The sequence below is a fragment of the Pituophis catenifer genome, unplaced genomic scaffold (assembly GCF_029215685.1).
Source record: "Pituophis catenifer annectens isolate HBS135680 unplaced genomic scaffold, rPitCat1.0.hap2 SCAF_1, whole genome shotgun sequence".
In the NCBI taxonomy this organism is placed as follows: Eukaryota; Metazoa; Chordata; class Lepidosauria; order Squamata; family Colubridae; genus Pituophis; species Pituophis catenifer.
The window spans coordinates 340604574-340618367 of record NW_027256881.1 but is presented as its reverse complement, the minus strand read 5'-3'; the positions used below and the strand labels follow the sequence as shown (position 1 = coordinate 340618367).

The window sequence follows — 13794 nt, the reverse complement described above, 5'->3', positions numbered from 1 at the left end:
TGCTATTCCTAGAATTAACATATAGATACCCTGTTTCCCTGAAAATAAGACCAAACTTAGGAAAATAGGTCTTAGCATGATTTTTCAGGATGCTCGTAATATAAGCCCTACCCCCCAAATAAATCCGAGTTAAGATTGTCAGCCAGATGGATGCATTTAGTACCGTATTTTCCCCAAAATAAGACCTAACCAGAAAATAAACCCTAATGCATATGTTGGAGCAAAAATTAATATAATTAATTTAATTTTGGTCTTCCGGGTGCGCTTCAAGGTATTGGTTCTCACCTTTAAAGCGCTCCATGGCTTAGGGTCCGGTTATTTACGAGACCACCTTCTGCCACTGATAACCTCCCACCGGCCAATTCGCTCCCACAGAGAGGGCCTCCTCAGGGTGCCATTGATCAAGCAATGTCGACTGATGACCCCCAGGGGGAGAGCCTTCTCTGTGGGGGCACCCGCCCTCTGGAACGAGCTACCCCCAGGAATGCGACTGATCCCGGACCTCCGGACCTTCCGTCGAGCTTTGAAGACTTTCCTATTTCAGCAAGCTGGGCTGGCTTAAAATTTTAATGGGTTATTTTAAGGGTAATGGGTTTTAATTTTTGGGAAACCAATTCGATTTAATTCTGTTTTTAAATTATTTTAAATTTTATATTGTATATATTTTAATTTTGGCTGTTCACCACCCTGAGTCCTTCGGGAGAAGGGCGGTATACAAATTTAAACAATAAAATAAATAAATAAATAAATAAATAAATAAATAAGACCCGGTCTTATTTTCGGAGAAACATAGTAGTTCTCATTTAGTGACTATAATTGGGACGAGCAACTTGGTCATGACGCAAAGCAGTCACTAAATGAAACTGTGACCGTGGCTTAAGGTTTTAATTCCATTTTGCTTTGCTTTCCTTTCCAACCTGCACAGATGGTCAACGTGAGGGGTTGGTTGGAAAGTTACTTTTTCGGCGTAATTGTGAATGGTTGCTAAACGAGGCAGTCACTAATCGAAGACCTGTAGATGTCTGGGATTGTTGAAAAGTGGTGGGGCAAGGAAAACTGGGCTATCCCTTCCCTGTCCTACAAGGATTATATCAGCTCTCCCGATAACAGCATAAATCATTCAAAAGACAAGCTGTTAACGGTAAGGCCCTTGTTTTCCTTGGACCGGTGCCCTGATCCGCAGCTTACAATTAAGCGAGCTTTAATTGCTTCCAGGTAATTGGTTACACACCCTCAAATCTGCCTGTTCATTCATAAGTGTCAAAGCAAAAGACCAGTGAGATCACCAGACTCCCAGTGAGAAACCTCAGGCTCAAGTAAAAAAAACCAATAGAAGTTATTTTTCTCTACAGGTAGTCCTTGACTTACAATGGTTTGCTTAGCGACCCATTGATGTTTTGACAGAGCTACCTGGGGGGAATTACCCAAGATCCAAATTCAAACTTCCAACAGCCGCTCACATTTATGGCTGTTTGTAGCAACTCGCAGTCATGTAACTCTGTTTTTGCCGAATACCAACATTTATGAGCTGCGGTGGCGCAGTGGATAGAGTGCAGTAATGCAGGCTACTTCTGCTGCCTGCAATTCGGCAGTTAAAATCCCACCAGGTTCAAGGTTGACTCAGCCTTTCATCCTTCCCGAGGTCAGTAAAATGAGGACCCAGGTTGCTGGGGGCAATAGGCTGACTCTGTAAACTGCTTAGAGAGGGCGGTAAAAGCACTGTAAAGCACTGTAAAGTCTAAGTCCGTGATGGCGAACCTATGGCACACGTGCCACAGGTGGCACGCAGAGCCATATCGGTGGGCACGTGAGCGTTGCCCTAGTTCAGCTCTGGCACGCAGGTATGTGCTGGTCAGCTGATTTTTGGGCCTTCCGGGCCCACCGGAAGTCGGCAAACAGGCTATTTCCAGCCTCTGAGAGCCTCCGGAGGGGGTAGGGAAGGCTGTTTTTGCCCTCCCCAGGCTCCAAGAAAGCCTCTGGAGCCTGGGGAGGGCAAAAAAACGGGCCTACTGGGCCCACCGTGCCATCGCATGCCAAAAGCGGGGAAAACGCAGGGGTGTCGCGCGTACATGCGCATGGGGGCAAGGCGTACTGAATTATGGGTGTGGGCACACGTGGGTGTGACCCCCCCGTGCTCCTCCTGCTTTTGGCACACGAAGGCAAAAAGGTTAGCCATCACTGGTCTAAGTGCTATTGCTACTGCTATTTCCAGATTAAAACAATGCCCATTACCAAATTACTCGTTGGTTTTAACGACCGCTGTGTTTGTTTAACGAGCACAGTGTTCACTTAATGACCAGCTGCTGCAAACAAGCTAGTAAAATTGGGCCAGTCCCATGATTTTCCAACTGTCACAGGTTATGACAGTGATGGGCAGGCTCCATTACAGTCATAACTCAAGAACTACCTTTATATAAATTAGGCCAGGGATCTGCAACCTTAAACATCCAAAGAGCCATTTGGACCCGTTTCCCACAGAAAAGAAAACACCAGGAGCCACAAAACCCTTCCCGTGCCTGACTATTTCTTGCGCGGCCACAAAACTAACATATGTAGTTGAATTAAACATTCTGTTTTCTTCTGAAACTTTTCTTTTCTTGGATTGATCCATGGTTGGCCTACCGGGGGTTGAAAAGCTCAGTAAATCGCATGCCAGCGGGTGTCACACATTGGCGGTTGTGACACATAATTTGAGTGACAGGGAGCCGCAGCAGAGGGGTGAAAGAGCCACATGCGGCTCCAGAGCCGCAGGTTGCTGACCCCTGAATTAGGCAATGTAATAGGTAAGTCTCAGAAAATGACAGGAAGCAGCTCCTCTTGAAATCCCTGATTTTCATCAGCATCAAATTTTTAGGTAGAGCAGAACCTATTGACTGGGTTCTGGTGCATTTTGTAGATTTTTTTTTTTTTTTTTACAAAACAGCAATGTAACTACAGGTAGTCCTCGACTTATGACCACAAGGGAGCCCCAAATTTCCATGGCTAAGCAAGGCAGTTGTTAAGTGAGCTTTGCCTCGTTTTACAACCTTTTGTCCTATAGTTGTTAAGCGAACAAATGCACTTAAATGAATCACACGGCGGTTTAGGGAATCCAATTTCCCCCATTGATTTTGCTTCTCGGAAGCCAGCTTGGAAGGTTACAGGAGAGATTAATGGTTTATGTTATTAGAATAACAGAGCTGAAAGGCACCTTAGAGGTCATCTAGTCCCACCCGCTGCTTAGGCAGGAAACCCCATAGCATTTCAGACAAATGGTTATCCAATCTCTTCTTAAAAACTTCCAGCGTTGGAGCATTTACAATAGAAGGTGACTCCAGGGCACTGCAACCGTCATAAATATGAAGCAGTTGCCAAGCGTACTGAATTTTTGATCACCTGACCGTGGGGTGGATGCTGCAAGAATCAGTCATGGTTAGTTTTTCAGCGCTGTTTTAACTTCAAACGGTCACTAAGCGAATGGCCGTAAGTCGAGGACTACCTGCAAAGCTTCGCCTTCGCAAAAGAAAAAAAAAAAAGTTTGGCCTTCCTTACCTGAGCGAAGTCGCCATTTCTGGGTAAGAAATCAGCAAGGCCTTGAGGTGCGAAGTTGGGATCCGAGAAGAGCTGCCCGTTGGTGGAATTGGTGTAGAAATTCGAAGGGGCATTAAAATATTGCCTGTAAAGGAACGGAAAGTATTATCGGATCGGAGACTTCGTTTTGAAAGCGCTTTGCCCTGTGACTGCAGAGCAGTGGTGGGTTCCTCCCGGTTCGGCCGAGCCGGTAGCGGTGACGATATGACGTCACCGAACCGGTTCTGCTCTCCCCACTCCCCTCCCGTTATTCTTACCTTTTATTTGGCCCCACCCCCAATCTATTGCTGGCTCCTGAGTCCCAGCTGATTGGCTGGAAGGAAAAAAACTGTTTAAACTCTTGCAGGGCTTCAAAGGGCCTCCCTACAGCTGATCAGTGGTAAAAGGCAGCGTGGTGGTAGACCAGTCCCTCCAAGAACAAATGAGTAGACCCAGGGGTGGGTTCTAAATTTTTTTACTACCGGTTCTGTGGGCGTGGCTTATTTTGTGGGTGTGGCTTGGAGGTCATGTGACTAGGTGGGCGTGGCTAGCTGGTCAGAGTCATTTCTGGAAGGTCCTCGCACTTACGACCAGTCCTCGCACTTACGACCCAACTCATTTGTTTGCTTTTAACACTGATCAGCTGTAGGGCGGCCCTTTGAAGCCCCGCGGCAAGAGTTTAAACAGTTTTTTTCCCTCTAGTCATCAGCTGGGACTCAGGAGGCAGCAATAGATTGGGGGTGGGACCAAATAAAAGGTAAGAATAACATAGGGGGCTGGGAGGGCCGGGGGGGGGGGAGAACCAGTTCGGTGATGTCATATTGTCACCGCTACCGGCTCAGCCGAACCGGACCGAACCGGGAGGAACCCACCACTGAGTAGACAGCTCTGGTACAGCTCCGGTACAGCTCTGCAAGCAGTTAAAAGCCTGGTAGACCAGTACCTCTGCTAAATCCTAAAGAATTGTCACATGACCATCAAGCCACACCCACAAAATAAGCCACACCCACAGAACCGGTAGTAAAAAAATTTAGAACCCACCCCTGCTTCAGAACAGGGGTGGAGTGGGGCTTTTATTTAAACAAAACTAAACAAAACAAACCAATAGAGCAAAAGAGAAAATAAAGTGGAAAAACAAGGAACACAAAGCCACAATCAAAAGTGAAAAATAAATAAGAAACAGCCAAATTTACGTATCTAAGAACTACGCCTTTCTATATGTATATTATACAGGTGGTCCTCGACTTGCGACCACAATGGAGCCCAAAATTTCCCTTGCTAAGGGAGACATTGGTTAAGTGATATTTGCCCCATTTCTGGCCACAGTTGTTAAGCGAATCACAGCAGAGGGTAAGTCAGCAACACGGTTGTTAAGTGAATCTGGGTTCCCCGTGGACTTTGCTTGTCGGAAGGTCGCAAAAGGGGATCATGTGACCCCGGGAGACTGCAACCGTCATAAATATGAGTCAGTTGCCAAGCGTCTGAATTTTGATCACGCGACCATGGGGAGGCTGCAACTGTCATAAATGTGAAAAATGGTCATAAGTCCCTTTTTTCAGTGCCATTGTAACTTTGAACGGTCGCTAAATGAACTGTTATAAATCGAGGACTACCTGGGTGTAAAAAAAAGGGTGACTATATTTCACTAGCACTGACAATGAATGCTTGGAAGGATACCGCATTTAAATATTTTGGCACATCACTACCCAAATGCCCCCAAAAGTTTTAGATGACCTGATTCTACCCTTACATTCTACCCACAATCAGCAGCTCTCCAGAAGTTTGAAATTACTAGGTACCATTGCTTTGGTCGCTTGCAATTACGTACTCACCAAGAGGCTAGTCCTCACCCTTGAAAGGGAAAGCATCTGACTGATTACAGACAGGAAGGAAAAAGAGATCCCAGCTGATCTGGATGGTATCAGTGAGTTAATTATCAGAATCTGGATTTACATTCGCCGAAACTTTACAGGTAGTCCTCGACTTACAAACATTCATTCAGCGACCGTTCAAAATTAAACAGCACTGGAAAAAAAATGACTTATGACCCATCCTTGAACTTATGAATATTGCAGCATCCCCACGTTCACATGATCAAAATTCAGGAGCCTGCACACTGGCATTTCAGATAGTCCTCGACTTACAACAGTTCATTTAGTGACGGCTAATGGCACTGAAAAAAGTAACCTGTGACCATTTTTCACACTTGATTGTTGCAACATCCCCATAGTCACATAATCAAAATTCAGACGCTTGGCAACTGACTCACATTTATGACCGTTATAGTGTCCTGGGCTCATGTGATCTCCTTTTGAGACCTTCTGACCAGCAAAATCAACGGGGAAGCTAGACTCACTTAACAACCGTGTTACTAACTTAACAGCTGCAGGGATTCACTTAACAACTGTGGCAAAGAGGTCGTAAAATGGAGCAAAATTCGACTCCTGACCACAATTGAGCCCCAAATTTTTGTTGTTAAGTGAGATATTTGTTGAGCGTTGTCCCATTTTACGGTCCTTTCTCGTCTCGGTTCTTAAGTGAATCACTGCAGTTGATAACTTAGCAACCCGGTTGTTAAGTGAATCGGGGGACCCCCATGGATTTCGCTTATCAGAAGGCGGCCAAAGAGGATCACGTGACCTTGGAAGTCTGCAACCATCGTTAAGTATGAACCGGTTGCCAAGCGTCTCAATTTTGATCACAGGACGCTGCCAAGGTCATAGTTGTGAAAAACAGTCATAAGTCGCTTTTTCAGTCCCCTTGAATGGTCACTAAACCAACTGTTGTAAGTTGAGGACAAAGGAGGAAGTGGGTATGTTGGACAACCTATCTCTCCTTTAAACCCTCGGGTGCTTAACTTGAGAGCCGGATAAATGCAGGCCAAGTCTTCAAGATTAGAGCCTTGGTGGCGCAGTGGACTAAGTGCTGTTAAAGTAGCACTTAGTTGCCAGCTGCCTGCAATTACTGCAAGTTCAAATCTCACCAGGCTCAAGGTTGACTCAGCCTTCCATCCTTCTGAGGTAGGTAAAATGAGGACCCGGATTGTGGGGGCAATAAGCTGACTTTGTATAAAAAAGAACACCGCTTAGGGGCCCCCGAAAAAGCCCTACTAAGCAGGTATATACAAAAGTATGAAGGCTATTGCTTAATGCATTGTAAGCCGCCCTGAGTCTCCGGAGAAGGGCGGCATATAAATCGAACTAATAAATAAATAAATAAATAAATAAATAAATAAATAAATAAATAAATAAATAAATAAATAAATAAATAAATTCAATATTAAATCTGGTTGCGGGGGGGTCAAAGAAGTGGCCTGGGCTTCATTAGATCCACAAGATCTGTGTTAAGGTTCCTCACTTTTTAGATTTCCTGCCCACACATCCGTCGCCTAAGCACACACTCATGAGTTCCGCCTCCAGGCAACGGTGAGGACCAGCCACCTGAAGAGTCCTCCTTCAATAAGGGAGAGACGCACGCACACAAAGCCGCCCCCTCGGCTTACGCAAAGCAGGATAAGCAGTCGCCAGTTCACATCCTGGAGAGCGGGCGGAGGGGGGGGGCGCTGAAGCCACGATAAGGAGGAGGACACTGACGCCGGCTTTCCACCCTTTAAAATCCTCTCCGTCGAAAGAGTGAGTCTGCTCGGCCGAAACCTCTGCCCACAAAGCTTGACACATGGCACCACCTTAAGTTTTGCTTTTACTCTCCCAGCCTGGCTGGTGGGAACGTCCCCGGTTCAGATGCCTCATCTTTCCAGTAAAAGGACGGCCGCGCGCTGCTATGGGACGGGCTGAGCCACAAAAGGCCAGGCAGGGCGCCAAAGCTTACATCCTGCAGAGCGGCTGAGAGCATGTGGGGACCCCTGCAGGAAGGCTGGTGCATCCCCACAGCTGGCCTGCTGGAGAAACTGCTCCTGTGTTCGGGGTTCCAAGCCCGAAGAGACAGGACCCTAAAACCAGGGCGGATCGATTTATGAAAATGTGTTTAGCTCTCTCTCTCTCTCTCTCTCCTCGAGCCGGCCGGGATTCCCAACGCAGCCAGGAGAAGTGCAGGAAGAACCTGTTTGATCTACGCTCTCTGTGGGTTTTCGTCAGAGCTGGGTTTCAGCCGGTTCTGAAGAACTGGTAGCGGAAATTTTGAGTAGTTCAGAGAACTGGTAGTAAAAATTCTGACTGGCCTTGCCCCCATCTATTCTCTGCCTCCCGATCCCAGCTGATTGGGAGGAAATGGGGATTTTACAGTATCCTTCCCCTGCCACACCCACCAAGCCACGCCCACCAAGCCATGCCACGCCCACCAAGCCACACCCACAGAACTGGTAGTAAAAGTTCTGACTGGCCCCGCCCCCCTCTATTCTCTGCCTCCCGAGTCCCAGCTGATTGGGAGGAAATGGGTATTTTTTTTTTATTTTTTTTTTTGGCTTTAATTTATATGCCGCCCTTCTCCGGAGACTTAGGGTGTCTTACAATGCGTTAAGCAATAGCCTTCATCCTTTTGTATATTTATACAAAGTCAGCTTATTGCCCCCACAAACTGGGTCCTCATTTAACCTACCTTAGAAAGGATGGAAGGCTGAGTCAACCTTGAGCCTGGTAAGATTCGAACCTGCAGAAATTGCAGGCAGCTGTGTTAATTACAGGGTGCATTAAACCACTGTACTACCAAGGCTACCAAGGATTTTGCAGTATCCTTCCCCGGGAGTGGGGTGAGAATGCCACACCCACCAAGCCACGCCCACCAAGCCATGCCACGCCAACCAAGCCACACCCACAGAACCGGTAGTAAAAGTTCTGACTGGCCCCACCTCCCTCTATTCTCTGCTTCCCAAGTCCCAGCTGATTAGGAGGAAATGGGTATTTTGCAGTATCCTTCCCCGGGAGTGAGGTGAGAATGGAGATTTTACAGTATTATTCCCCTGCCACACCCATTAAGCCACGCCCACCAAGCCATGCCCTGCCCTACCCACCAAGCCACACCCAGAGAACCGGTAGTAAAAAATTTTTGAAACCCGCCACTGGTTTTCGCATTTTACTTCTTAAATGTTTTTAACCTTCTTGACGTCAGCAAAAAACAGGTAGTCCTCGACTTACGACAATTCGTTCAGTGACCGTTCGAAGTTACAACGGCACCGAAAGAAGTGACTTAGGAGCCCTTTTCACACTGCAGCGTCCCCCGTGGTCACGTGATTTGCATTCAGATGCTTGACAACTGGTTCACATTTGTGACGGTTTGCAGTGTCCCGGGGGTGGGGGGTGGGGTGTGTGTCACGTGATCCCTTTTTGCGACCTTCCGACAAGCGAAGTCAAGGGGGAAGTTGTTACTGATTTAACAACTGCAGTGATTCACTTAACAAAGGTGGCAAGACAAGAAGAGTCGTAAAATGGGGCAAAACTCACTTAACAAATGTCTCACTTAGCAACATGAATTCTGGGCTCAGTTGTGGTCATAAGTCAAGGACTAACTGTATTGCGGGCCCAATTGGCAAAAGAAAGCTCAGGACCGTATTGGTTGGAAGTATGAAGAAGAGGCCTTCATCCTGCAGTGGATAGACAATAGCTAAAATGAGGATGAGGCAGGGGTGAAATGCTCCCAGTTCGGACCGGATCGCCCGATCCAGTAGCGATGGAGGCGGGTGGTTCGGAGAACCGGTAACAAAAATCCCTGCCCCCCCCCATGCCCAGCTGAGCCACATAATCATCAGAGGCTTTTTTTTTAACTTTTAAAAGCATTTTTTCTACAACCTCTTCGGCCGAAAAATTGCTTTTAAAAGTAAAAAAAAAAAAAAGCCTCTGCTGATCAGGCAACTCAGCTGGGATCGTCAGAGGCTTTTGAAAGCATTTTTTTTTTACAATCTCTTCACCGAAGAGGTTGTAGAAAAAATGGTTTTAAAGGTTTTTTAAAAAAAAACATTGGCCACGCCCACCCAGTCACATTACCCCCCCCTACCAAGCCACGCCCGCAGAACCAATAGTAACAAATTTTAGATTTCACCACTGGGATGAGGGATGATTGTTATATATTATGTTCTCATACAAATAATCCTCGTCTTACAACCATTCGTTTAGTGACCGTCAAAAGTTAAAACAGCACTAAAAAAAAGTGACTTATGACTGTTTTTCATGCTCATGACCAATGTCGCATCCCCATGGTCATGTGATCAAAATTCGGACACTTGGCAACTGGTTCATATTTATGACGGTTACAGTGTCTGGAATCATATCATCCCCTTTTGGCAACCTTCTGGCAAGAAAAGTCAATGGGGAAGTCAGATTCACTTAACAACCGTGTTACTAATTTAACAACTGCAGGAATTCATTTAACGACTGTGGCATGAAAGGTTGCGATAGGGAACAAAATTCACACTATAACCCTCTTGCTTATAAAACAGACACTGTTGGGCTCAATTGTGGGTCATAAACTGAGGATTGTCTGTGTTTTATTTGGCATGCTGGTTTCCAAGCACCCGGATTTTGATCACCTGAACTTGGGTTGTTAAGTGCAAAGACTGATTTTAAGTCACCTTTTTCAGTCCCGTTGTAACTTCGAATGACGGCTAAACAAATGGTTGTAAGTTGAGGACTGCCCTATAGGTAGTCCTCGATTTACAAGCAGGTTGCTTAGTGACCGTCCAAAGTTACAACGGCACTGAAAAAAGTGACTTATGGCCATTGTTCACACTTACGACCTTTGCAGCATCCCCATGGCCGTGTGATGAAAAGTCAGATGCTTGGTAACTGGTTCATACTTATGACTGTTGCTGTGTGCCGAGGTCACATGGTCCCCATTTTGCAACCTTTTGAGAAGCAAAATCAACGGGGAAGCCACTTAACAACCGGGTTACTAACTTGTCCCCCTCAGAACGGGCTCGCAATCTAGGTGTTCTCCTGGACTCACAGCTAAGATTGGAACAACATCTGACAGCAGTGTTGTGGCTCCGTTGCCTGAGCCTGGGCTATCGACAGATGCAGACTCTGAGAGTGAGGGAGAGGAGTTGGCAAGGCCTCCCTCTCCAGGACCCTCCTCTCTGGCAATGCCTCCGGAGGACACCGAAGGCCAAGAGATAGGCCCAGAGCCAAGCACGTCCCCGCAGCCACAGGTGGACAGCGACGAAGGAGATAAGTGCTGGCTGGATCCTCGACAGCGGCGCAGGGAGAAGCGTGCGCAGCAGAAGGGAAGGTGTGCCAGAGATTAGCTGAGTCACTGGACCACACCCCACAGGGTATAAATGTGGGTGTGGTGGCCGGTTCAGTTTGTGACGAGCAAATACTAGAAATAATCCATGATCTCTGCGTTACTGGACTTCTGCCTGCCTTGTCGGACTGCATTTGGACTAATCCTTGTATTGCTGAAACTTTGCCTGCTTTATGGGAATGCTTGCAGTCTAATCTTTGTTTTGTGTGAGTAAAGTCTGAATTGGCAGCTAGCCACTGGGTTGCTGCCAGCTTTATCTTCAAAGACTTTGTCGTGTGGCTTATTAACTCCAGGCCGTCTGTGGGGATGCGTGTGTGGGACGGGGACAGAACAAGCTGTGGCTAGGGGGACCTTTGCACAGGTTCACCTGGTGCACCAATTGCAATCCTACTTGGATCAGGAGGCTCTCCTCACAGTCACTCATGCCCTTGTCACCTCACAGTTGGATTATTGCAACGCGCTCTACATGGGGCTACCCTTGAAGAGTGTTTGGAGACTACAGTTGGTCCAGAATGCAGCCATGCGAGCTATTGTGGGTGCACCTAGATACACCCATATTACACCAATTCTCCGTGAGCTGCACTGGCTCCCTATCGGTCTCCGGATGCAATTCAAGGTGTTGGTTATTACCTTTAAAGCCCTACATGGCTCAGGGCCAGGCTATCTTCGAGACTGCCTTCTACTGCACAGCTCCCATCGACCGGTAAGATCCCACAGAGTTGGTCTCCTCCGGGTCCCGTCAGCTAAACAATGCCGGCTGGCGGGCCCGTGGGGGAGGGCCTTCTCTGTGGCTGCCCCAGCTCTCTGGAACCAGTTACCTCCTGAGGTCCGGACCACCCCCACCCTATTGGCCTTCCGGAAAGCGGTGAAGACCTGGCTTTTCCGGCAGGCCTGGGGCCGTTGATCTCGCTACGGCGATCTTGCGAGACCCGGCCATGGAATGGAGTGTATGGGTTTTTAATGTTCTTTTAAATAATTTTTTACGGGATATTGTTCGCATTGTTTTTTTGCTGTAAGCCGCCCAGAGTCCCTAGGGAGTTGGGCGGCATAGACATGCGACTAATAAATAAATAAATAAATTATCCACTGCAGTGATTCACTTAACAACGGTGGCAATAAAGGTCATAAAAGGGGGGCAAAACTCACTTAACTGAGCCGTGGTGGCACAGTGGTTAGAATGCAGTACTGCAGGCTACGTCAGCTGACTCCCGGATGCCTGCAGTTTCGCAGTCCGAGTCTCACCAGGCTCAAGGTTGACTCAGCCTTCCATCCTTCCGAGGTCGGTAAAATGAGGACCCGGATTGTTGGGAGCAATAGGCTGACTCTGTAAACCAGCGGTCACCAACAAAATTTTGGTGGTCCGCAAAAAAATTATTTGCATTTTTTATATTGCACTAAAACAGGGGTCCTCAAACCTTGGCCCATGGGCTGGATACATGCAATGAACGTTGCTGCAGAGAGTCTCCCCCTTCGGGGTCTTCTTGTGTGGGTCAGAGGGGGGCAGAAATTCTGACTTGGGATATGCTTCGGCCTCCTGGTGCCAGGGCTTTGGGCAAAGGCTGGAGGGAAGTGCCACTGGTAGCGAAGAGCCGGAGACAGTGGTGGGATTCAGATAATTTAACAACCGGTTCTCTGCCCTAATGACCGGCTGGGTAGAAGTGGCTGGGTGGTCATGTGACTGGGTGGGTGTGGCCAATTTGACATCACTCACATTGAGGGGCACCTCACTTCGCCCAGTCTCTCCTCGCCATACCCGGCCCGGCCCCGCCTCTCCCCTCCCCTCCCAGCCATTCCTTGTCACGCCCAGCTACTCGCCCCGCCACCCAGCCGGGCGAGCGGCCAGGTGGCCAGGCGAGCAGGTGGGCGGTGAGGCGAAGAGTGGCTGGGTGGGGAGGGGTGAAGCGAGGCGGGGCCAGGCATGGCGAGGCACGCTATTCAGCCAGTTCACCAAACTGCACAAAAAGTTAGCTACCGGTTCTACCGAACCTGTGTGAACCAGCTGAATCCCACCATTGGCTGGAGGGCCTCGTTCCAATTGGACTACATCATGACCTGGAAATTGGCTGACCATCTCAGCCTGCTGAGCCTCTAGGCACCTGTACCTGGCCTTGCCCTCCCGCAGGTCTTCCCTCTGCTTGGAAAGCCTATGCTCCTAGTCTTCAGTGAGGGGCTTCTGCTGAGCCTCCTTCTCAGCCAGATCCAATTTGAACTGAGCTGTTTTGCCAGCTCTTTCTTGTGGTGGCTGCTTAGCTCCAAGAACTGCTTCCTGTTGGGGCCCTAAGGAGCCCGGGCGGGGAGGCAAGGAGCGGCGAGTAGAGCCTGGCAAGGCGTCCCTTGACGTGAGTGACATCGAGTTGGCCACACCCACCCAGTCACATGACCACCTTGCCATGCCCACCCAGCCGGTCATTAGGCAGATCACATTAGTGGTCCGCGGGATTTAAAATTATGAATTTAGTGGTCCGTGAGGTCCAAAAGGTTGGGGACCCCTGCTGTAAACCGCTTAGAGAAGGCTGTAAAGCACTGTGAAGTGGTGTATAAATCTAAGTGCTATTGCTATTAACAAACGTCCCACTTAGCAACAGAACTTTTAACAAATGTCTCGCTCAACCACAGAAACGTGGGCTCACTCAATTGCGGTCGTAAGTCGAGGACTGCCTGTAGTGCAGAGTTCCGAATCCTCGACCTGCGCCAAAGGAATCCGAGGTTACGTTAAGCCCTACCGCTGGCATTGAGCAAAGCCAGGTGAGAACAGCCACGGGAGAGAAAAGGGAGGATTGAATCCTAATCAATAACCTTCATCCACCATCTGCTACTCAATACGCAGCAAACAGAAGTAGTAGGAGTAAGTAGAAGAGGAACCTCTCTTATCAACCCCCAAGAGGGTTCAGAAAGTAGGATTTACAGTAATACTCTTGGAGAAAAAACGACCTATACGCTCTGTTCCAAGCATAGGCGGTGTCCGCTGCAGCTCTCCAGCTGCAAATAGAGCTGAGGCTGCCGCACTGAAGCCTTTCTTTCGTCTCTGCCTCCCAATGCCCAGACCTAGATGGA

The 13794-nt window shown here is 48.1% G+C and overlaps 1 protein-coding gene across 1 annotated transcript in view; it reads right to left on the bottom strand.

Moving 5' to 3' along the window:
- SBNO2 (strawberry notch homolog 2) overlaps positions 1 to 13794 on the bottom strand; it is a 160571-nt gene that overhangs the window by 88005 nt on the left and 58772 nt on the right. The window contains exon 4 of the mRNA XM_070931866.1: positions 3532 to 3655. Within this exon, the coding sequence (XP_070787967.1) occupies positions 3532 to 3655 (124 nt within the window). The remainder of the gene's footprint in view (positions 1 to 3531; positions 3656 to 13794) is intronic.